The sequence below is a fragment of the Jaculus jaculus genome, chromosome 6 (genome assembly GCF_020740685.1).
Source record: "Jaculus jaculus isolate mJacJac1 chromosome 6, mJacJac1.mat.Y.cur, whole genome shotgun sequence".
NCBI classification, from domain to species: domain Eukaryota; kingdom Metazoa; phylum Chordata; class Mammalia; order Rodentia; family Dipodidae; genus Jaculus; species Jaculus jaculus.
The window spans coordinates 71,347,099-71,370,421 of NC_059107.1; the positions used below are offsets into that span (position 1 = coordinate 71,347,099).

General features: G+C 40.4%; 1 protein-coding gene across 4 annotated transcripts in view; it reads right to left on the reverse strand.

The window, feature by feature from the left end:
* The window catches only part of Wdr37 (WD repeat domain 37), a 118,960-nt gene that overhangs the window by 81,650 nt on the left and 13,987 nt on the right, over window positions 1-23,323 (reverse strand). For 3 of the 4 annotated variants that reach the window (XM_045152548.1, XM_045152550.1, XM_004662204.3), the window contains 2 exons: window positions 19,451-19,628; window positions 7,430-7,526 (listed from right to left, as the gene is read on the reverse strand). In XM_045152548.1, coding sequence (XP_045008483.1) covers window positions 7,430-7,526; window positions 19,451-19,588 — 235 coding nt within the window. In that variant the 5' untranslated portion in view covers window positions 19,589-19,628. Of the gene's footprint in view, window positions 1-7,429; window positions 7,527-19,450; window positions 19,629-23,323 lie in introns of those variants that run through there. The other variant, XM_045152551.1, reaches the window with a different exon arrangement.

The window sequence follows — 23,323 nt, forward strand, 5'->3', positions numbered from 1 at the left end:
AAACTCCACGGACAAGAAGATAAAAAGGTAACTGACTGCCCACCATGAGACTTGCCACAGAAAAACAGAGAATCACTGATTCCCTCGCGGATGGTCAGCTCACTCCTCCACCCAAGTAGCCACCTTATCCAAGCCAGGCTCTTTCTCTGAATTTTCAAGACAGATATAAGGGGATGTGAAGAATCCAATGCTGAAATATTACATTTTCCAAAAGCAAAGTTTAAATAACAAAAGATTGTATTTTCTTCACTACTGTTTAACTACAATAGTTATGAGGTTCAAAAGTGGGTAATAATTCAAATGTTGATAATTCAAAATTTAGCTGCTAATAATCCAAATTTTCAATTTCAGGAATCAACCTGAAGATAAAGCAAGTAAAGTTTAACTACAGCTTATCTGAATTGCAGAAATTTTACAAGCAAAAAATTAAAAACTGGCAGGCTGGAGAGATGGCTTAGCAATTAAGGCACTTGCCTACATAGCCATAGGGCCCTGGTTCAATTCTCCAGTTCCCATGTATAGCCAGATACACAAAGTACAGCATGCGTCTGGAGTTCATTTGCACAGCTACAGACCCTGATACACCCACTCTTCTCTATTTCCTTCTTCCTTTCTCTGGCCCCCCTTTCAAATAATAGATAAAATGTTTTTTAAAAAATATGGGCTGGAGGGCTGGAGAGATGGCTTAGCGGTTAAGCGCTTGCCTGTGAAGCCTAAGGACCCTGGTTCAAGGCTCGGTTCCCCAGGTCCCACGTTAGCCAGATGCACAAGGGGGCGCACGCGTCTGGAGTTCGTTTGCAGAGGCTGGAAGCCCTGGCGCGCCCATTCTCTCTCTCTCCCTCTATCTGTCCTTCTCTCTGTGTCTGTCACTCTCAAATAAATAAATAAATAAAAATTTAAAAAAATTAAAAAAAAAAAAATATGGGCTGGAGAGATGGCTTAGCGGTTAAGCGCTTGCCTGTGAAGCCTAAGGACCCCGGTTCGAGGCTCGGTTCCCCAGGTCCCACGTTAGCCAGATGCACAAGGGGGCGCACGCGTCTGGAGTTCGTTTGCAGAGGCTGGAAGCCCTGGCGCGCCCATTCTCTCTCTCTCCCTCTATCTGTCTTTCTCTCTGTGTCTGTCGCTCTCAAATAAATAAATAAAAAATTTTAAAAATAAATAAATAAATAAATAAATAAGGCCAGGCATGGTGGTGCACGCCTTTAATCCCAGCACTGGGGAGGCAGAGGTAGGAGGATCGCCATGAGTTCAAGGCCACCCTGAGATTCCATAGTGAATTCCAGGTCAGCCTGGGCTAGAATGAGACCCTACCTCAAAAAACAAAAAAAAGTAAATAAATAAATAAAAATAAAAATGAAGATTGGCAAGTAATGGAAGAGCAAAGACAATAAGTCATGTTCACGTCCTAATGGTGAAGCAATACTGGATAAGGACCAATTTAAAACTGGAAGATAAGCAAGACTTCCGGGCAAGATGGCAACTGCCTAGCTGCCCTGGAGATCCCAGAGAAAGAAGGACAAGACATTAAGGGTTCACTGGGTCTTTTAGGGAAGAGAAATCTCCCATAGATTCTGGAATACCAGAAGGAGAAGAAATTCAGACCAAAGGCATGGAAAACAAAAAGAACAAAAGAATCCCAATGGCATCTGGAAACTGAACAGCACACTTTTAAACAATAAATGGATAGTGGATGAAATAAAAACAAAAATTGCAAAATTTCTAGAATTGAATGACAATGAGAACACATCGTACCAAAACTTAAGGGACACAATGAAGGTGGTCCTTGGGTGAAAATACATAGCACTCAGTGCCTTCATAAAAAAGTCAGAGAGATCACAAATCAATAACCTAACCATCTACCTAAAGGCAATGGAAAAGCAAGAAAAATCTAACCCAAAGAGCTCCAGAAGGAAAGAATTAATTAAAATCAGAGCAGAAATTAATGAATTGGAAAAGATAAGACAACTGACAAAACAAAGAGCTGGTTCTTTGAAAAAAAAAACAGGATTGACAAAGCCCTGGCCAATTTGATCAAGGAAAAAAAAAAAAGAGAGAACCTTCAAATTAACAAACTTCAAAATGAAAAAGGAGAGATCACAACAGACATAAGTGAAATTGGGAGAATCATCAGGACATATTTCAAAAACCTCTACTCCACAAAATTATAATAATGTGGAGGAGATGGATAAATTCCTGGACACATACCATCAATCAAAGCTAAACTCAGAGCACATTATCTCCTCAATGAACCCATCACACTCACAGAGATTGAAAAAGTAATAAAAAAATCCTCCTCAAAAAGAAAAGTCCAGGACCAGATGGCTTCTCAGCTACATTCTATCAAACCTTCATGGAAGAATTCAAACCAATCTTCCTCAAACTGTGCCACACAATTGGAGAACAGGGAAAGCTACCCAACTCCTTTTATGAAGCTAGTATCACCCTAATTCCAAAACCAGGCAGAGATGCCACAAGAAAAGAAAACTACCGGCCTATTTCCCTGATGAACTTAGATGCAAAGATCCTGAACAAAATCCTTGCAAACCAAATCCAACACCACATCAAAAGCATTATCCACCTTGACCAAATGGGATTCATCCCAGGAAAACAGGGGTGGTTCAACATACAGAAATCTGTCAATGTAATACACCACATAAACAAGGTTAAACTTAAAAACCACATGATCATTTCAATAGATGCAGAAAAGGCCTTTAACAAGATACAGCATCAGTTCATGATCAAAACATTGAAGAGAATTGGCATGGTTGGTTTATATCTTAACATAATTAAGGCAATGTACAAAGCTCCAAATAATATTATAATAATATACAAAGGCCCAAATAATACTTAATAGAAAGAGACTGGAGGAATTCCCATTGAAATGAAGAACAAGACAGGGTTGTCTACTCTCACCTCTGCTTTTCAATATAGTACTGGATGTCCTAGCTCAAGCAATTACACAGGAGAAGGAAATAAAAGGGACATAATTTGGAAAGGAAGTAGTTAAATTAGCTCTATTCACTGATAACATGATTGTATATGTAAAAGACCCGAGAGACTCCATCCCAAACCTCCTGAAGGTGATTAACTCCTATAGCCAAGTAGCAGGATAAAAAATCCATGCATAAAAATCCTTTTTATATGCAAATGACAAAGATAGAGAGAAAGAAATGAGGGACATGGTCTCATTTTCAATAGCAACAAAATAACAAAATATACCTTGGAATAACGTTAACCAAGGAAGTGAAAGATCTCAACAAAAACATAAAAACATTCAAAAAAGAAAATGAGGAGGACTTGACAAAATGGAAAGACATCCCATGATCATGGATAGGCAGAATTAACATCATGAAAATGGCAATCCTACCAAAGACAATATATAGATTTAATGCAATTCCAATTAAAATCCCTACATTGTTCTTCACAGACATAGAAAAAATGACCTCAAATTTCGTATGGCAGAAAGCCTCACATATCCTCAGCAAAAGAAATACTTCTGGATGCATCACCATACCTAATCTAAAGCTACATTACAAAGCCATAGTAATAAAAACAGCATGATACTGGCATAAAAACAGGAGTATAGATCAATAGAATAGACTTGAGGACAGGAACTTTGGGTCAAGCAACTATAGCTACTTGATATTCGACAAAGGCCCGAACAATACAGGCTGGAAAAAAGACAGCATCTTCAACAAATGGTGCTGGACAAACTAGATAACCAAATGCAGGAAACTAAAACTTGATCCACACATTTCACCATGCACTACACTCAAATCCAAATGGATCAAAGACCTCAACCAGAAACTCGACTACTACTGCAAGAAAATTTAGGAAGTACTTTCCATGATATAGGAATGGAAAAAGACTTCCTGAACAAAACCCCAGTAGCTCACAATCTTAAACAGTCACTCAACCAATGGGATCACATGAAGCTGAAGAGTTTCTTTACAGACAAGCATACAATAAGCAAAGCCAAAAGATTACCCACAGAATGGGAGAAAATATGTGTGGGTTATCCAACTGACAGAGGCCTAATCTCTAGAATATACAAAGAACTCAATAATCTAAACAATAAGAAGACAAACACCCCACTCACAAAATGGGGCAAAGAGCTGAACAGGCAGTTCACAGAGGAAGAAATACAAATGGCAAACACACACTTAAGAAAATGTTCATCTTCCCTAATCATCAGGGAAACGCAAATTAAAACAACTATGAGATTCTACCTTACCCCAGTAAGGATAGCAAACATCAAAAAATCAAATGAAAATAAATGCTGGCGAGGATGTGGAGAAGCAGGAACACTCATCCACTATTCCTGGGAATGTAAGATGGTACAACCACCTTAGAAACCAATATGGAGACTCCTAAAAAAGCTGACTATAGAGATAACAACACCCCAGTTATTCCCTTACTGGGCATCTACCCTAAAACCTTCAAACCACAGGCCAGAGAGATTTGCTCAACCATGTTTGTAATGGCTCAATTTGTAACAGCTAAAAGCTGGAAGCAATGCAGATGTCCATCACTTGAAGAATGGATAACTAAGATGCGGCATATATATATATGTGGTACACAATGTAATTCTATACAGCAATTAAATAAAAATGATACAATGAAATTTGAGGAAAAATGGTTGAACCTGGAACAAATCATTCTCAGTGAACTTAACCAATCACAAAAAAAAAAAAAAAAAAAAAATTGCCACATAGTCTCACTCATCTACAGCACCTAACCTGAATCTATCCAAGATGTCTTACAGCAAGCATCTCATGGACTAGACAATAGGATGGGTGGGGAAGGAGGGGAGGACAATGGAGGGTGTGGGAAACACAAATCTAGACCCAAATGCCAATGGTAACATAAAATTCTATTTCCTAAAATGCAGACCATATGGCTGAACCTTCACTAGGCCCTTACAGGGAACACCTGAACCACAAGACACTAGAGAGAATATGATGAAGACTGACTTTAATCTACAGCTTCCTTCCCTCCTTTCCTCCCTCCCTCCCTCTCTTTTTCTCTCTCTCTTCTCTCTAACTCTTTTATATTAGTTATCTTTATCTTCCTTTTCTTAATGGGCACTGACCCATAACTCCCAGTACCACCATTTGGCTATCATCCACAATGAGCTTTTGATCAGACAGACCTACAGGTTTCCTCAAAAAAGACAGATTTCTGTCTGAGTACTTGATGACCCACTAAAGGTTAGTGGTAAGACCCTATTGCTGAAGACACCTTATATGGTTGACATGTAAAATGGAATGGCATGGCTGGAAGCTGGAAGAGAGTCAGTCCCCAGACAGTCAGTGTGTCTAGTGCCAGAAGGTGCTACATGGGCGACTGGGGGAAAATCACCAATATCTGTCCAAGCAACTCATGGTCTAACCTACTTGGCAGCAAATAACCTGTTGTGATGCCCACACAAGTGCAATAGTGGCACGCAGCCATGGTGGGGAACCAACTGCTCTTGATTCGGCTGATCCCATCCGTGGTATGGACCCATAGCTGGAGCTCAGAAATAAGTCAGAATCATATCCAAACATAACCCCACTCTCCATTATCAAGCTACCATCAATCATGGGCTACAAAGAGGGCCTACACCTATTAAATTCTCTATAAAAAGTAAGGGTTATCTCTTTTGTCCTGGTGCCAACTTACTCTCCATTGGAGAATCTGCTTCTCTTTTTCAGACAGATGTAGACCCTAAGGAGAGAGCCACCCCATCATACCTCAAAAGGGCCCCAGCTGAAACTAAGAAAAATTGGCGAAACAATCAAGGGTGCTGTTTTCCTGGTGAACTGGGTACCAGCACAAGGGTGAAGGAGATCAACACAGAGAAAAATCAACTCCTACCAAACCAGAGAGCCAGAGACCAAGAGGCCCCCAACATATCATCACTGAAGCAGACCAAAAATGAACCCAACATAGCTCAGGGAAATTTTGTAGAAGATGGAGGTGGAAAGAATGTCAGAGCCACATGTTGGGTCATAACATGCAGAGACATTTATCCTACCCATAACTGTGGGCTAACTCCACAATGCACGACCCATATACCTCAACAAGGAAGGGCCAATGGGGAGGGGATAGATCACAGATGAGCCTAATAATGGTACCAAACTGACTGTATGTGCTGAATACAAAACTAATTAATAAAAAAAAATTTTTAAATTAAAAATATAAGTACAATATAATAAAGTTTAAAATAAATAAATAAGTAAAATTAAACTGGAAGATCAATGTTTACCTAAATAATCACCAGAAGAACTAATGCAAAAAATACTGTCACTGAAGAGTGCAATTGAGCCAAAAACAATGGTAAATACTTTTTTCTATTTATGTCTGATTTTCTAAGCACATATAAAAATAAACAACTAAAAACATGAAGTGAAATTGTTGTTTTATAAAATTACTTATTTATTTACTTATTTATTTATTGAGAGAGAGAGAATAAGAGCATGCACCACGGCCTCTAGACACTGCAAAAAAAAACTCCAGATACATGTGTCAAACCTGGTTCCTTTGGCTTTGCTGGCAAGCACTTTAGCCACTGATCCATCAGTCCAGCCCCAAAATTCTTTTCATTTACCTTTGATAGTATACATTAGATAAAAATTTCAAATGATATGTTATAAAGAAAAACATGAATCACAGCTTTCATAATTTATGGTATACTTGATACAGGAAAAAAAATATTCATAATTTATGGTATACTTGATACAGGAAAAATAAGATATTTTAATTTTGTATAAGTTACCATTTGATCAGTATGGTACTCCCTTAACAATTCCCAGGCCCTGTGCTCTATGATCTCTTAATATGTTGCCCCACAAGTTACAGGGAGATTACCCTGGATACTCCAGAGGGCTCAATACAATACAAGCATTCTCAGGACTGGAGCAAAAGCAGACAGGCAGGTAAGAGAAATAACAAGAGGATCTATCACCAAGGGAGGAGACACCCCAAACCATGTATCAGCTAGCACAAGCTAATTACATTCTGTCACCAGGAAATGTTTGCTCATAGAGACTGCAGAAAGGAGCACAACTTTGCCAAGACTTAATTTTAGCTTGGTGAGAATTATGCCAGGCCCACAGAACCACAAGAAGAAAACATGTTTTATTTTAAGCCACTAAGTTTGTAGCAGAACAGACAAAATAGTAAGACTCTTTTTTTTTTTTTTTTGGTTTTTCGAGGTAGGGTCTCACTCTAGCCCAGGCTGACCTGGAATTCACTATGGAGTCTCAGGGTGGCCTTGAGCTCATGGCTATCCTCCTACCTCTGCCTCCCGAGTGCTGGGATTAAAGGCGTGCGCCACCATGCCCGGCTGACAATGATAAGACTCTTAACCCACAAATTTTATTCTCAAAGATTTCTATGAATAGGGGATAAGGTTTTAAAATATATTAGGATAGGGAGTACTCACATTCTAAGTTTTCAATATACAGATTTTCAAATTCTCTTTCTATTTGACCAAAAAGTTCCAGAAGTGTACTGCGAACTGCAGAAGGCAGTTTAGAATCCTGTACAAGAGAAAGATTCTGTTTATAATGGATAAATTAATTAGTTAATTACTCTAATACCCAATAACAAAGTCAATTATCATTTATCTTAAACTATTCAAAATTTTCAATGTGTAGAGAAGCAAGGTCATTCCCCTAGGCAAAATTGTTGTAAATAACCTTTATGCTAAATATATGTGGTAATATACTAACAAAAGATGTGTCTTATCACCTAATTACATTGACTTTGCTTAAAACAAAATGAGCCAGATACTTCCTATTATTCTGTAACTATTATGAAGAGAGAAAAAAGAAAACCTAACCAATAAAAGCAAAATGCCTATTAACTGACTACCTCAATTTTTAGGTTCCCAGTTAGGCTACATTCTTCGTTACACATCTCTCATACCTCCAGTCCTGTCTAAAAGGACAAGGAAGGGCTGGAGAGATGGCTTAGTGGTTAGGGCACTGGCCTGAGAACCTAAGGACCCGAGTTTGATTCTCAAGGACCCACACAATCCAGATGCACAGAGTGGCATATGTGCCTGAAGTGGCTGGAGGCCTGACAAGCACATGCATGTGCACACACACTCGCTCGCTCTCTCTCCAATAAACAAATAAATAAAATAGTAAAAGGTCAAGGGAAAGCAATGGGAAGAAAGAGCCCCTCAGTTAAATTTTTAAGTACAGTCAAATGAGTAAGCAGTACCTGAGGTTAAGTCTACAAAATACTTTTTCTGAACTGCTAATAAGTAAGAGACTGCTAGACATACCTTTACATTCTATTCAAATCTCTCTGAAGGCACAGCCTACATATGTATGTGTATGTCTGTGGTGGTTTGATTCAGTGTCCCCCATAAACTTAGTTGTTCTGAATGGTAAGTTCCTAGCTGATGGAAATTTGGGAATTAATGCCTGCTGGAGGGCGTGTATTGTTGGGGACGGGCTCATGGGTGTTATCGCCAGTTGACCCAAGCAAATGTTTGGCACACTCTCCTATTGCTATCATCCATCTTATGTTGGTCAGGGGGTGATGTCCACCCTCTGCTCATGCCATCATTTTTCCCTGCTATCGTAGATCTTCCCCTCAAGCCTGTAAGCCAAAATAAACCTCTTTTTCCCACAAGCTACACTTGGTCAGGTGATTTCTATCAGCAATGCGAACCCCAGTACTAAGATTATTTTCAAAACAATTTGTGGCAAATATTTCAAAATTAATATTCCAATACCTGAGTCTGTGTAATTTTCTAAGTGACTTTTGAAATTTACATAAACACAATTTTAAATTTGATGAGTTGCAAATTTAACATACACACACAATGTTTATTAAATTACTTCTCAGCTTAACATCTTAAGAAGACAAATTTTAGGGAGCAAGTAATATTGTGGTAATTTAAGTTTTATAAAAATCATGTATTTGGGGCTGGAGAGATGGCTAAGTGGTTACAGTGCTTGATTGCAAAAGGCTTACAACCTGGGTTCAATCCCCAGTACCCATGTAAAGCCAGATGCACAAAGTGGTACATGCATCTGGAGTTCAGCTGGAGGCTCTGGCATGCTTATTCTCTGTCTGTTTCTTCTATCTTTCTCTGCTTGCAAATTAATAAATAAAAATATTTTTAATCATGTAGTTTTTTCATAAATTTTGTGAACTACTTAAAATATATACATGTGGAACTGCTAGTTTAAAATCGAATCTGGGGGCTGGAGAGATATCTTAGTAGTTAAGGCACTTGCCTGCAATGCCTAATGACCTGGGTTCAATTCCCCAGTACCCATGTAAAGCTAGATGCACAAAGGGGTGCAGGCATCTGGAGTTCATTTGCAATGGCAAGAGGCCCATTCTCTCTCTCTCTCTCCCTCTCTCCGTCCCTCCTTCCTTTCCTCCCTCTATCTCCTTGCAAATAAATAAAAGTATCTTAAAAAATAAGACTGAATCTTGGGGCTGAGGAGACGGCTCAGTGGTTAAAGGCACTTGCTTGCAAAGTCTGCCAATCTAGATTCAATTCCCAAGTAACCACATAAAGACAAACGCACAAAGTGGCACATATGTCTACAGTTTGTTTGCAGCGAGAGGTTCTGGCACACCCATGCATGTGTGTGTTCACACTTGTTCTCTCTCTCTCTCTCTCTCTCTCTCTCTCTCTCTCTCTCTCTCTTACACTCTCATAAACAAATAAAAATATTTTTAAAAAATAAAAACAGAGCTGGGGAAATGGCTTAACAGTTAAGACTTTTGTCTGGGAAGGCTAAGGCCCCATGTTTGATTCCCCAGGACCCATGTAAGCCAGATGTACAAGGGGTCGCATGCATCTGGAGTTCCTTTGCAGTGGCTGGAGGCCCTGGTGCGCCCATTCTGTTTCTCTCTAACTACCTCTTCCTCCCTCCCTCCCTCTCTCTCTCTCTCTCTCAAATAAATAAATATTTAAAAACTAAATGAAGAAAAATAAAACTAAATCTGGTATAACTGGTAACCCCAACATCCCTCTAAACATCTTGATGTTTGAGACTATGATATAGAAAGCTCAACCTAACACAACATCATTGAGACTAATTTTCTTTTTTTTAGTTTACTAACAACTGAAAGAGCACTACTGGAAAATAACTACTCCTGTAATTCAAACAATTAACAACCCCAGATTATCATATAAAACTCTAATTATACATACCATGCAAACAGCTACACTTATCATTCTCTTCCCTCATGTATAATGGAAGGCAAGGTCACCTCACACTGGACACTCAAAGACCATGCTAGTTGGTCCTACTCCAAATAACTTTACTCATTCAAAAAACAAACACTGGGCTGGATAGATGGCATAGCAGTTAAGGCACTTGCCTGTGAAGCCTAGAGATCCAGGTTTGATTCTCCAGGTCCCATGTAAGCCAGATGCACAAGGTAGCACATGCGTCTGGAGTTTCTTTGCAGAGGGTAGAGGCCATGGCATGCCCATTCTTTCTTACTCCCTCCTTCCCCCAATAAATGTTTTTTTAAAAAACACTAAAGCCAGGCATGGTGGCACACGCCTTTAATCCTAGCACTCAGGAGGCAGAGGTAGGAGGCTAATCATGAGTTTGAGGCCACCCTGAGACTACATAGTAAATTGCAGGTCAGCTTGAACTACAGTGAAACCCTATCAAAACCTAAAAAAAATACACTGAGAGCTAATGTGGGAAACACAGAGCAATACTTTAGTCTAGGCTGTTCAGCTCAGAGAACTGTGAATTATATTTGTAAGTTACTATGAGAAGCAATTAGCTCCTTATAGTACATCACAATGGGAGACAAGTACTCAGAAAGACCCAAAGACAGACAAATTTACCGTGAGTAAGATATAAATCTAAGGAAGGTTAGGACTTCTTACAATGAGCTCCTCTAGACACAAAATGGCCTGGATATCCATGACCTTGCAGTGCCTGACACTACCTACACAAGACCATAATAAAGGAGGAAAAGATGATGACATCAAAATAGACTTTGATTGAGAGGAGAAAACATATGATGGACAGTGCAGTTGCAAAGGGGAAAGTAGGGGGAGGGAGGAAATTACCATGGTTTATTGTCTATAACTATGGAAGTTGGAATAAAAAAATAAGGAAAAAGAGACATGTCTAGAATGTGACAGCAAAACAGATTATAGAAGTTTTACTAGGAGAAATGTAAGTAAATATATAAAATCTTTTAAGTGCTTTTTTTCTATCCATTGGCCAATATAATAGCCACCAGCTACATGCCACTATTTAAATTTTAATATAGCTAATTTTTTAACTTTGAACTTCAAATTCTAAGTCATACCGACCACATTTCAACTACTCAGTCATGTTCACCTTGGGACTCCCTCATCAGAGAGCACAAAAAGAACATTTCCATCATCACAGAAGTCTACCACAAAGCTCCAACATTACTCTCAAATGGATAAATTGTGCCTACCCCACAAACTCCTATGTTCAAGTCCCACTGGTGGATACCTCAGAATGTAACTATAAGTAAGGATCTTTACTGAGGTAATTAATGTAAAATGTACTCATAATGATCCTTTATAACTGATGTTCTTAGAATAAGAAAATAAAACAGGCAAAGACCATGAGGACACAGAAAGCAGTCACCTACAAGGTAGAGGCCCAAAGAGAAAATAACTTTTCCATATCTAGCTCTTAAATTTCAACTCCAAAATGGTGAAAAAATAAATTCCTGATCTTTAAGCCACTCAATTTGTGGTACTATTATAGCAACCCCAACAAAAGTAAACACTAAGAACATCAAAGCTATTTTTATAATTAAAATGCAGTCTCTTTCATTGAAAGTAAATCAAGGCACAGTTGACACCTTATATCCACAATTCTGCCCCTATAGATTTAATCAACTGCAAATCAAAAATATTTGAGAGCCAGACATAGTAGCACCTGCCTTTAATCACAGCACTCGGAGGCAGAGGTAGGAGGACTACTGAGAATTCGAGGACACCCTGACACTACAGTGAATTCAAGGTCAGCCTGGGCTAGAGACCCCTACCTCAAAAAACAATTTATATTATTATAAATTACAAATTATACACACACACACACACACTACATATAGTGGGGGGGGTTTTGAGAAAAAGTTGGGTGAGACAGTACATGCTTGTAATCCAAGGAGTTGGGAGGCTCAGGCAGGAGAATCACAAGTTTAAGGTCAGCATGGGCTACACAGCAAGACCTGATCTTAAAAAAACTGAAAAGCCTGGACTAGAGAAAAACCCTACCTCAAAAAAAAAAAAAAAAAAAAAAGAAGCCAGACATGAAGGCAGGATGATCGCCATGAGTTAGAGGCCACCCTGAGACTACATAGTTAAATCCAGGCCAGCCTGGGCTAGAGTGAGATCCTACCTCGAAAAACTAAAAAACACTAAAAGGGCCAGGCATGGTGGCAAACACCTTTAATCTCAGTACTTGGGAAGCAGAGGTAGGAGGACCACCATGTATTCAAGGCCACCCTGAGACTACATAGTGAATTCAGGTCACCCTGAAACTAAGCAAGAAGAAAAGAAAACAGGCTGGAGACATGCCTTAGGGTTTAAGGTACTTGCCTGCAAAGCCACAGGACCCAGGTTCAATTCCCCAGGACCCACCCACATAAGCCAGATGCACAAGATGCATCTGAAGTTCATTTGCAATGGCTGAAGTCCTGCAGTGCCCATTCTTGTTGGGTCCTAAAAGGCCCAGGCGTGAGGCCTAGTGGAACTTCCTGAGCCTAGCTAAAGTTTGGCGACCTGTCTGTGGCCAGCAAGGACTCAGCAAGACGCCTAATGGCTTCTTACCTGCCACCTCTGCATGGCAGTTGAAATTACCATTTCAATAGTTACAGTTTACTATTGGCCCTTACCTCTTCCCTCCCCCCATACTAAAATCCCTGCCTTCGTCCCCAACATTATATAGGCAACTGCGCATAGCAATAAAGAGAGTTCCTGTGAGTTCCTGCTTCCACAAGACTCCCGACTCAGTGTGGTTTTACTCTGGTGGCTAGGCGAGGTCTGAGTCGTCATCTGCTCATCTTCCTCCTTAACTCCTGGAGAGGAACCAGCAGGCCTGGTCCTTCCCTCAGCACTACCTGACCCCGCCAGCAGAGCCTGGCATCTGGTGCCCAACATGGGGCTCTCGGAGTCCGGCAGATTAGTGCCCCAAGAGAGGCATTCATTGAGGAGGTAATCGGTGTACATGTGTGGGTGAACGTACACTCATAAGTTATAAGGCAGTCTTCATATTTACCGAGGAATAAACTAAAATAAACCTGACCATGTGGATGTTAATCTTTTAAAACCTTTGTTTTGGAGAAATAGGCATGGACTTGGTGCTTACAATGAAAGGTGTATTCTGGAGTGGTAAGCCAAATTTTATGGACTATTCAGATAAAAGTTTAAAAATACTAAGTGCAGACAGCATTAAACTTCAAGGCTTGGCTTATGAGCTTTCTAAGGGGAAGGAAAGACTGCAGGGGACTTTGTTGGAACTGGGCTACTGGCATAAGGGCTGGCTGCGTCCTGCTGCCCAGGCCCAGAGAGTTTAATCAAGGTTAAATTTGTAATAGACTGATATGCTTAGCTAGAGATACTGAATTAAAAGATTTAAGATTTGGTTTTGTTGTTGCTGCTGTTTTTGTTTCTCGAGGTAGGGTTTCACTCTAGCCCAGGCTGACCTAGAATTCCCTATGGAGTCTCAGGGTGGCCTAAAACTCATGGTAATCCTCCTACCTCTGCCTCCCGAGTGCTGGGATTAAAGGCGTGCACCACCACACCCGGCTGAGACTTAAGATTTTAAGCTAGAAAACCTCAAGCAAGTTAAAATTACAGCCACTGAGACTAATTTTAGGTTATGATGGTTCAATATACATTGTTTTAATCTCTCCTTGCTATGCCTTATACCAGTTAAAAATGTTTACTCTGTGCCTTTATATGGTAGAAGTGTTTATCTTGTTTAATTTTACAGGTCTTAATATCTTAAATTGGTCAAGACTGTGGAGACCTTTAAAATAAAACCGAGTACAATTTATAATATATGATAGTTATAAATCTATTGGGAGCCAGGGGTGAAACTTGGTAATTTAAATAGATGGCCCCCCTCCTGACAGCGTGTGCCCGACCCTCCCCTACTGGAAATTGGCAGGCAATCCACCTCCTGGGAGACTGTCCGTGGCCCATTGGACTAATCCAGGTGGGGACAGGGGAGAAGTCCGCCCTCTCATGGTGACTGGGCTCACTGACCTTTTCCCATGCCTACTGGGCATCGGCACATGCCAGGAAAAAATCTAAACATGCCATTCGTAATATGCTTCAATGTTTTGCCACTCTTGGGCTACCTGATCAAATTAAAACAGATAATGGCCCCTACTTCGTAAGCAAGGCCTTTGTAGATTTTCTCCAGACCTGGAAAATCTCACATTCCACAGGCATTCCATACAACCCCCAGGGCCAGGCTACCATTGTAAGATATAATCAAACTCTCAAGTCTCAATTACAAAAACAGGGCTGGATAGATGGCTTAGTGGTTAAGTGCTTGCCTGTGAAGTCTAAGGACCCTGGTTCAAGGCTCGATTCCCCAGGACCCACGTTAGCCAGATGACAAGGGGGCACATGCATCTGGAGTTTGTTTGCAGTGGCTGGAAGCCCTGGCATGCCCATTCTCATTCTCACTCTCTCTCTCTCCCTCTTTCTCTATCTGTTGCTATCAAACAAATAAATAAAAACTTTAAAAATAAAATATATTTTTAAAAAAGGGGGGGAATCTTACTCCCACACGACCAACTAAAAAAAGACATTATTGCATTATTTACCCTAAATATTCTAAATTTTTCTAACAATTTATAATGTGTTATAGTTATAAATCTATTGGGAGCCAGGGGCGAAATGTGGTAATTTAAATAAATGGCCCCCAATATATTCAATTGTTTTTCTTAAGGTATGCTGGTCGGTTTCAGATTTCAATCTAAAGATATACAAAGTGTGCCTAGCAGGAGTTCCTCAAGTGTGATGTGACATTTGGCTTTAGGCTTGTACTTTTAATGTCTAACTATCCTTCATACTCACAGCTTTAAAGTAGCTCCTGAGAAAGTTGAAACTGTACCTCCCTTTAAGATCTTGGGCTTGATCCTTACTCTAGATACAGTTTCACCTGTTAGACGCTCTATATACTAGGGTTGAAAGTTAAAACTCGTTTGGAGTGTCATGTAGATTTTTAATGGATTTGTGTTACTTCTAAAAACTATAATAACAGTCAACAGCATTGGGAAAATGCATTTAAGAGATATTTGGCACAATGATAATATTTCCTTAGATCTGATTCAGTTACATTCAGAGATTTTGTCTTTGCAAAATAATCATCTTATTTTTGATGCAGCTAAAGCTGCTGATGACTTAATATCTGCTTTAAAGTCTGCCTTACCTAATGGAATTCTCTCATTTCTTGGACAGGAAGCTTTGCTACTACAAGTGTTTGTCTTTTGCTCATTCTGTGTCTGATGCCCATATTCATTAAATGCCTTTTAAGATCATTTATGGATATCTGTACAGAAGTACATGGACTACAGATACAACCCAACCCCGGCTTCCTGAGACATTATTTTAAAGCCCCTACAGAGGCTGGTAGTCAAAGGCAGGTAAGATTCTCTCGAGTTAGGTCAACCTAAGAAAGGACATGAATGATAAAATTCATGTACCAATGACGGGTAAGGCCTAAATATCGTAGAGGACAACCTAAGACAGACACAGTCTTTCTGCACCAAGGCCCAGAAGGGCCCAGTTCATAAAAAAGAAAAAAGAAAAAATAATTGTCTAGAGCCATTTGGCTGGCCATAGCTCTGGGCCATTTGACAGCAAGACTTTAGCACCTACATGTAAGCAAGATTATACACATTCAGTGTTACAGCTGGCCATTCCTTAATATTTATGTTTATATTGCTGAGACCAAAGGGTTTGTTTGTTTCCCAACCTTTGTACTGAGAAGTAATTAAAGTATAAAAACTCTGTAACAGAAAGAAGTTTTTAGATAGAAACTTATGTGAAGCTCATGGAATTTTTGTCCATGGAAAAACTTTGTAAAAAGAAAAAAGACCCATTTGGTTACCAGCGAGAGACCTAAAATATTTGTCCCAACAAGGGGACACTGACAATCACTTCTCTAGGGAGAGTCCCACCCGAGGACTGTTTCTAAAATGGCCCTTCACCCTGCTAAACTAAGTAACTCCCTCCCTTACGGAGGATTGCTAGCTTTGCCTCCTATCTGGGCCTCTCTGGCTGCTTGCAATACAGTTGCCCATACGACCTTAAAAAACTGCTCAGGGCTGGAGAGATGGCTTAGAGGTTAAGTGCTTGCCTGTGAAGCCTAAGGACCCTGGTTCGAGGCTCAATTCCCCAGGACCCACATAAGCCAGATGCACAAGAGGGCACATGCGTCTGGAGTTTTTTTGCAGTGGCTGGAGGCCCTGGTGTGCCTATTCTCTCTCTCTCTTTCTATCTGCCTCTTTCTCTCTCAAATAAATAAATAAAAATAAACAAACAAACAAAAAAATCTGCTCAGCCACCTTCCCCAACCCAGTCCAGCTTTTCCCAGTGTTTCCTCTGGAACTTGCATTTGGGGCCCCCTTCCCCTAATAATTCCAGTATAGATGTGGGATACATTCATCCTTCCTTCTGTACTTTTAACATAACTGAGCCCAATGTTCAGCACTGCCCGCCTTCTGGAATGGTTTATGTTTGTGGAGCGGGATGGCTTATACCTTTCTGCCCACCAACTGGATGGGCCTTTGTGCCCCAGCCTCCTTAATCCCAGATGTAGATATAATTCCTGGAAGCTAGATTCCCTGGCTGAGATAGTCCTACAAAAAAAACAGGAGAGGACTAGACCTACTAACGGCCGAAAAGGGAGGCGTATGTTTGTTTTTACAGGAAAAATGCCGCTTTTACACCAATAAATCGGGAATTGTCCAGGACAAGTAGAAGAGGCTCCAGGAAGACTTGGAGGGGCGATGGGACCTCCAGAACAACCTGCTGAGGACAGGCTTACATGACTTCTTACCCTATCTTCTCCCTCTACCTGGACCCCTCCCCCTCCTTCTCCTTATCCTCAGTGTCAGGCCTTATGTAATTAACAAAATTACAGTTTATTCACCAGTGGCTAGAGGCAATAAAACTGCATCAGGTCGAGATACATTATCACAGGCTGGCAACTCAGGAATTAAGTTCCTCAGATGACCCACTGCCACCTCCCCTGCCCTCCATTTGACCAATGAGGTGTAAGATCTCAGACTGACTGAGACAACCTAAGACAGGCCATGGAGTGGGTTCTCAGCAAGCTAAACACATGGTACCTAGAGACAGGTAAGATCCCCAGAGGGTGACAACCTAAGACAGGGGCAATGATGACTAACACTCTTACAAAAACAAAAGGGGGTAAAGCCGGGCGTGGTGGCACACGCCTTTAATCCCAGCACTCGGGAGGCAGAGGTAGGAGGATCGCTGAGAATTTGAGCCCACCCTGAGACTACAGAGTGAATTTCAGGTCAGCCTGAGCCAGAGTGAGACCCTACCTTGAAAAACCAAAAAAAAAAAGGGGGGGTGGGGGGGAGATGTTGGGCCCTGAAAGGCCTAGGCGTGAGGCCTAGTGGAACTTCCTGAGCCTAGCTAAAGTTTGGTGACCTGTCTCTGGCCAGCTAGGAATCAGCAAGACATCTAATGGCTTCTTGCCTGCCAAGTCCACGTGGCAGTTGAAATTACCATTTCAATAGTTACAGCTTACTATTGGCCCTTACCTCTTCCCCCCCCGTCCTAAAATCCCTGCCTTCATCCCCAACAATATATAGGCAACTGCTCATATCAATAATGAGAGTTCCTGTGAGTTCCTGCTTCCACAAGACTTCTGCTCAGTGTGGTTTTACTCTGGAGGCTAGGAAAGGTCTGAGTGGTCTTACACTCATCTTCCTCCTTAACCCCTTGGGAGGAAACAGCAGGCCTGGTCCTTTCCTCAGCACTACCTGCCCCCACCGGCGGAGCCCAGCACATTCTGTCTGTCTGTCTCTCTCTCTTTCTCTCTCTCTCATAAATAAACAAACAAACAAACAAATAATAACATGGGCTGAGGAAGGTACTCAGTGGTTAAAGCACCTACTGACAAAGCCTAACAACTCAGGCTCAGTTCCTCAGACCCACATAAGGTTGGTTACACAAGTGGTGCATGCATAGCCTAATGACACAGGTTCAGTTCCTCAGTACCCATGCAAGTCTAGACGCACAAAGCGGTGCATGCATCTGAAGTTTGTTTGCAGGGGCAAGAGACTCTGACACCTATTCTCATTCTCTCTTTCCATGCATGCATGCATGTTTGTATGTATGTCTGTATATATGTATGTGTCTGTGGATACATACATCTGCTTATAAACAATTTTTAAGCAATATTTTTTAATTTTTTAATATACTTTTGTATTTATTTATTTGAGAATGACAGAGAAAGAGGCAGAGAGAGAGAGAGAGAATGGGCGCACAAAGGCCTCCAGCCACTGCAAATGAACTCCAGATGCGTGTGCCCCTTTGTGCATCTGGCTAACATGGGTCCTAGGGAATCAAGTTTCAAACCAGGGTCCTTAGGCTTCACAGGTAAGCACTTAACCACTAAGCCATCTCTCCAGCCCTATAAACAAGTTTTTAAAATAAAAAACATTGGGTGGGGCTGGAGAGATGGCTTACTGGTTGAGGTGCTTGCCTGTGAAGTCTAAGGACCCAGGTTCAATTCCCTAGTACCCATATAAGCCAGATGCAAAGGTGGCCCATGTGTCTGGAGTTTGTTTACAGTGGCCAAAGGCCATGGCTCACCCATTCTCTTCCCCCACCATACATAAAACAAAATAAACTTAAAAAGAAGAAGAAAAAAATACTTGGGTAAAAACAGGAAACCTCTATGGAACATGCACAGACTGCTTTTCTTCATCATCACTTCCCGAAGACAGAATAACAGCTATTTTTACCTAGCTCTACATTATATTATTAAATAAACAGACACTTAAAGTATACAAAGAGATACGAAAATATTATATGCAAATACTGGAGCTGGAGAGATTGCTTAGTGGTTAAGGTATCTGCCTGCAAAGCCAAAGGATCCCGGTTTGACTCTCCAGGGCCCACGTTAGCCAGATGCACAAGGGGGTGCATGCGTCTGGAGTTCGTTTGCAGTGGCTGGAGGCCCTGGCGCGCACACGCACACTTGCATGCTTGCTCGTGCTCACGAGCTCTTTCTCTTTCTCTCTCTCAAATAAACAAATAAAATATATTTTTTAAAAATTATATGCAAATACTATACAACTGTTGGTTTAGGTGCATATAACTGTCCTTGAAGAATTTATATCCTAGAAGTCCCAGGCATGAGATAACCCACACAGTTCTAACAAGATCCAGTAAAATAGGTAGTGACCACTACGAACTTACTTGTCCTTCTAACATTTCTCTCGGGAGTCCTGTCCTCTCTTGTTCTGAACTGTTAGTTCTTCGTATAGAAAGGCTATGTGACTTGCGTTTTTGTTTTGCTTGACGAGCAGTTGAACAACTTCCGCTTTCTGTGGGCATTACTTCTAGAAGGTAGTGTCCTGGTCACTCCTGCAATGAGCTAAACAGCAGCAGGAAAAACAAGTACTTCATTTCTGGTTAAGCAAATTGAAATAAAGAAAAAGCAGCCAAAGATTTTTTTTTTTCTGTTTGAAAACTTCCTTAGTAGAGTTGATATCAACTATATAATTTAGAATCTGACAGATGAAGATTACTAAGACAGAGAACCTCCATGAAAAGTAATTTTTATCAATGTATACCAACATTTTTTCAAAGTATCAAACAGCAAAGATCTTAAAATAAAAATCAAACTTCTCAACCCAACTTCCCTCAGGCTCAGTCCCCAGACCAACTGTGATTCAATTAGGGTAGATTCTACAAAAATGGCCTCCACAGACACACAATGCAAGCTAAACATGTAACTGAATTTTCTAATGGTCACACTTTTTAAAGTAAAATCATGTATATTTACTTTTAATGATTTAAACTAATTTTAGACATAAAATTATTTGTCAACATGAAAAACATTAATTTTATGTTATTTTGATAATTACTTCTTCATACCAGTATATATTTTACATTTGCAGTACATCAATTCAGACTAGTCACATAATTTATTCAAATATTTGGCCATTTCCCATACACTACTGTTATTCACTCTTCCTATCACTACACTCACATCAACATCTAAATATTTAAGTAATGTTTACATACTTTATAATCCTTCGATACATATTTGTCCTTTAAATAATAACCTGCTTAATTCTGCTAATAATATCCCTTCTTCTCAGAAAATAAATCTATGACTATGTCAGCTCACTAAGTGCCAAAAAAAGAGCACTGAGATTCAATTTAATAGAATGTTGTTTCCCCCAATATTGTTTAAGGCAAAACAGGACTCATCCATGAATTGTGAAAAACCAACATGCCCATTGTAATCTTGATTTAGAAAGGAAAATGGAACAAAGTCCCAACATTGGGGAATGGTTGTACTAAATAAATGTATTGGCTTGATGAGAAAATGCGCTGACCTTTAAAAATAATAATAATGACTATATAAGCATTCATACTCCAAACAAGCATCTAAAACATGACTTAAGTGACTGCATAAGATATATGTACCCCATGTATGACCAACCTTCTTAACTCCTGCGAACATGATGGCTGATAGAATCCCTGAATCCCCAGAACCCTTTCCTTCTAAAATGGCCCTTGCTTACTCAGTAATCATATATCTTCATACTCTGCAGTAAGTGATTTCCTACAGTATTTTAAGATCACCACCTCTATCTTTTCTGTTTAAGCAAACTTTGAGAGAAGAAAAATACTTTACTAAAGCATAAAGGAATATTAAAACAGATGTGGAAGTACTGGGGAGACAGCTCAGCAGTTAAGGCACTTACTTGCAAAGCCTGCTGGCCCAGGCTTGATTTCATAGCAACCCAGACAGGCATTTATTTACAGCAGCAAAATAAAACCTGTTGCACATGCATGCAAACACACACACATAAATTTGAAAATTAAAATGAAAGACGGCTAATCACATTCCCCAACCCCAGACACAGAGCAGGCCACCCAGGGTACAGGTGAGTGCTCTACCCCTTCCCCTATCCAGTCCCCCACAGCATGCTGCAACAATGGATTAGGCCCATTTGGCACTGATTGCACTCCCCAGACTGCCAACCTGCACTTCTATGAGTAGGGATACCAGAGCTGGTCATACTCCTCAGCTCCAAGCATTGAGTAGATGGCCAAGGGTCCAGGGGACAATTCAAAAAGAGGATATTACAGTCATAAACATATATGCAAAAAGAAGATATTACAATCATAAACATATATGCACCAAACACTGGTACATCAAATTTTATAAAGCCAAAACTATTAGACATTAAATCAAATTAATTCCAACATGACAAACGTGCCACTATTGCACCCATTGGCTCATTTGGCCCAGCTGGCCAAATATAAGGCTTGCAGTATACACTGTTAGGTATGTTCACTGGTGATTTCTCTCTCCCCCATTGAACTGCATGCAGAATGGCTTCTTCTAGCTTTCTGTCAGCTGGTCTACATGGAGGAGGTTATCAGCTCAGTTCCAGCAGGTTCTTTCATTGTCCTTGCACCTCAAGTATGTGGAGTCTTCAGCAATAGGGTCTTACCATCTATTCCTGACCACCAGATTTTTTTAGACCTCGTATTTTCACTGGGAAATAAGCCATCTTCATCAAAAGTAACTATAAAGGGCTAGAGAGATGGTTTAGAAGTTAAAGTGCTTGCCTGTGAAGCCTAAGGAACCATGTTCGACTCCACAGATCCCATACATAAGCCAGACACACAAGGTGAAACATGTGCACAAAGTGGCACATGCATCTGGAGTTCAACTGCAATGGCTGGAGGCTCTGACACACCATTTCTCATTCATTCATATCCTTCCCCTCTCCCTCCCTCCCTTCCCCTCCCTCCCTCCCCCCCCATCCCCTCCCTCTTTACCTCTCTCTCATTAATAAAAAACTAACCATGTGGGCTGGAAAGATGGCTTAGTGGTTAAGGTACTTGCCTGCAAAGCCAAAGAACCTAGGTTCAATTCCCTAGGACCCACATAAGCCAGATGCACAAGGTAGTACATGCATCTGGGATTCATTTGCAGTGGCTGGAGGCCCTGGCACACTAATTCTCTATGTGACCCCTCTCTCTCTGCTTCTTTCTCTCCCTCTCAACTTAATAAATAAAAAATATTTTTAAAACACTAACTATAAACTCTCCACAATCTACTTTTCCTATGAACCCCATGATGTTGTCTCACTTTTTTTGTCACTTCTCAAAGGCAATCTTTTTTCACTGGTCAACTTTCAAACAAATACATTTCAGTTACTATCCTCAAAACCTGATACCAAGTAAAGATGTTCATATTGGAGTCAACTTGTGGGGAGCATTAATTTGAACTTTCAGTAATTTTCAGAGGAATTCACAATGTCCATGCCATACAGTGCACCATTAACACTAAGAGATTTGGCTAAGTAAAGTTCTTTGTGGTTTTTTTTTTTGTTTGTTTGGTTTTGGTTTTTCAATGTAGTGTCTTGTTCAAGTCCAGACTGACCTGGAATACACTGTGCAGTGTCAAGGTAGTCTTGAACTCATAGCAAACCTCCTACCTCTGCCTCCCAAATGCTGGGATTAAAGGGGTGTCCCACCATGCCCACCTCTTCCTATAATTTCTTTTATTATTATTACTGGCAACTTCAATAATTATAGACAATAAACCTCGATAATTCTCTCCCCGTCCCACTATCTACTTCACAACTCCACTCTCCATCATATGCCCTGTCCCTCTCAATCAGTCCCTCTTTCATTTTGATGTCATCATCTTTTCCTCCCATTGTACTGGTCTTCTGTAGGTAGTGCCATGTACTGCAAGGTCATGGATATCCAGGCCATTTAATGTCTGGAACAGTGCATTTTAAGAAGTCATATCCTTCTTTTGACCTACATTCTTTCTGCCATCTTTTCTGCAATGGATCCTGAGACTTGGAAAGGTGTGATAGAGATGCCTCAGTGCTAAGCACTCCTCTGTCACTTCTTCTCAGCACTGTATTGCCTTTTGAATCATCCTAGCAGCCAATGCCATCTGGAAAGAGAAGGCTCTCTAACCAAAAGTCAGAGTAGCATTAATATATTGGTACAAACATTAAGAAAAATGCTTACCAGACAATTTTGTGAGCATAACATATGCATCTAACCAGATACTAAGAGGCACTA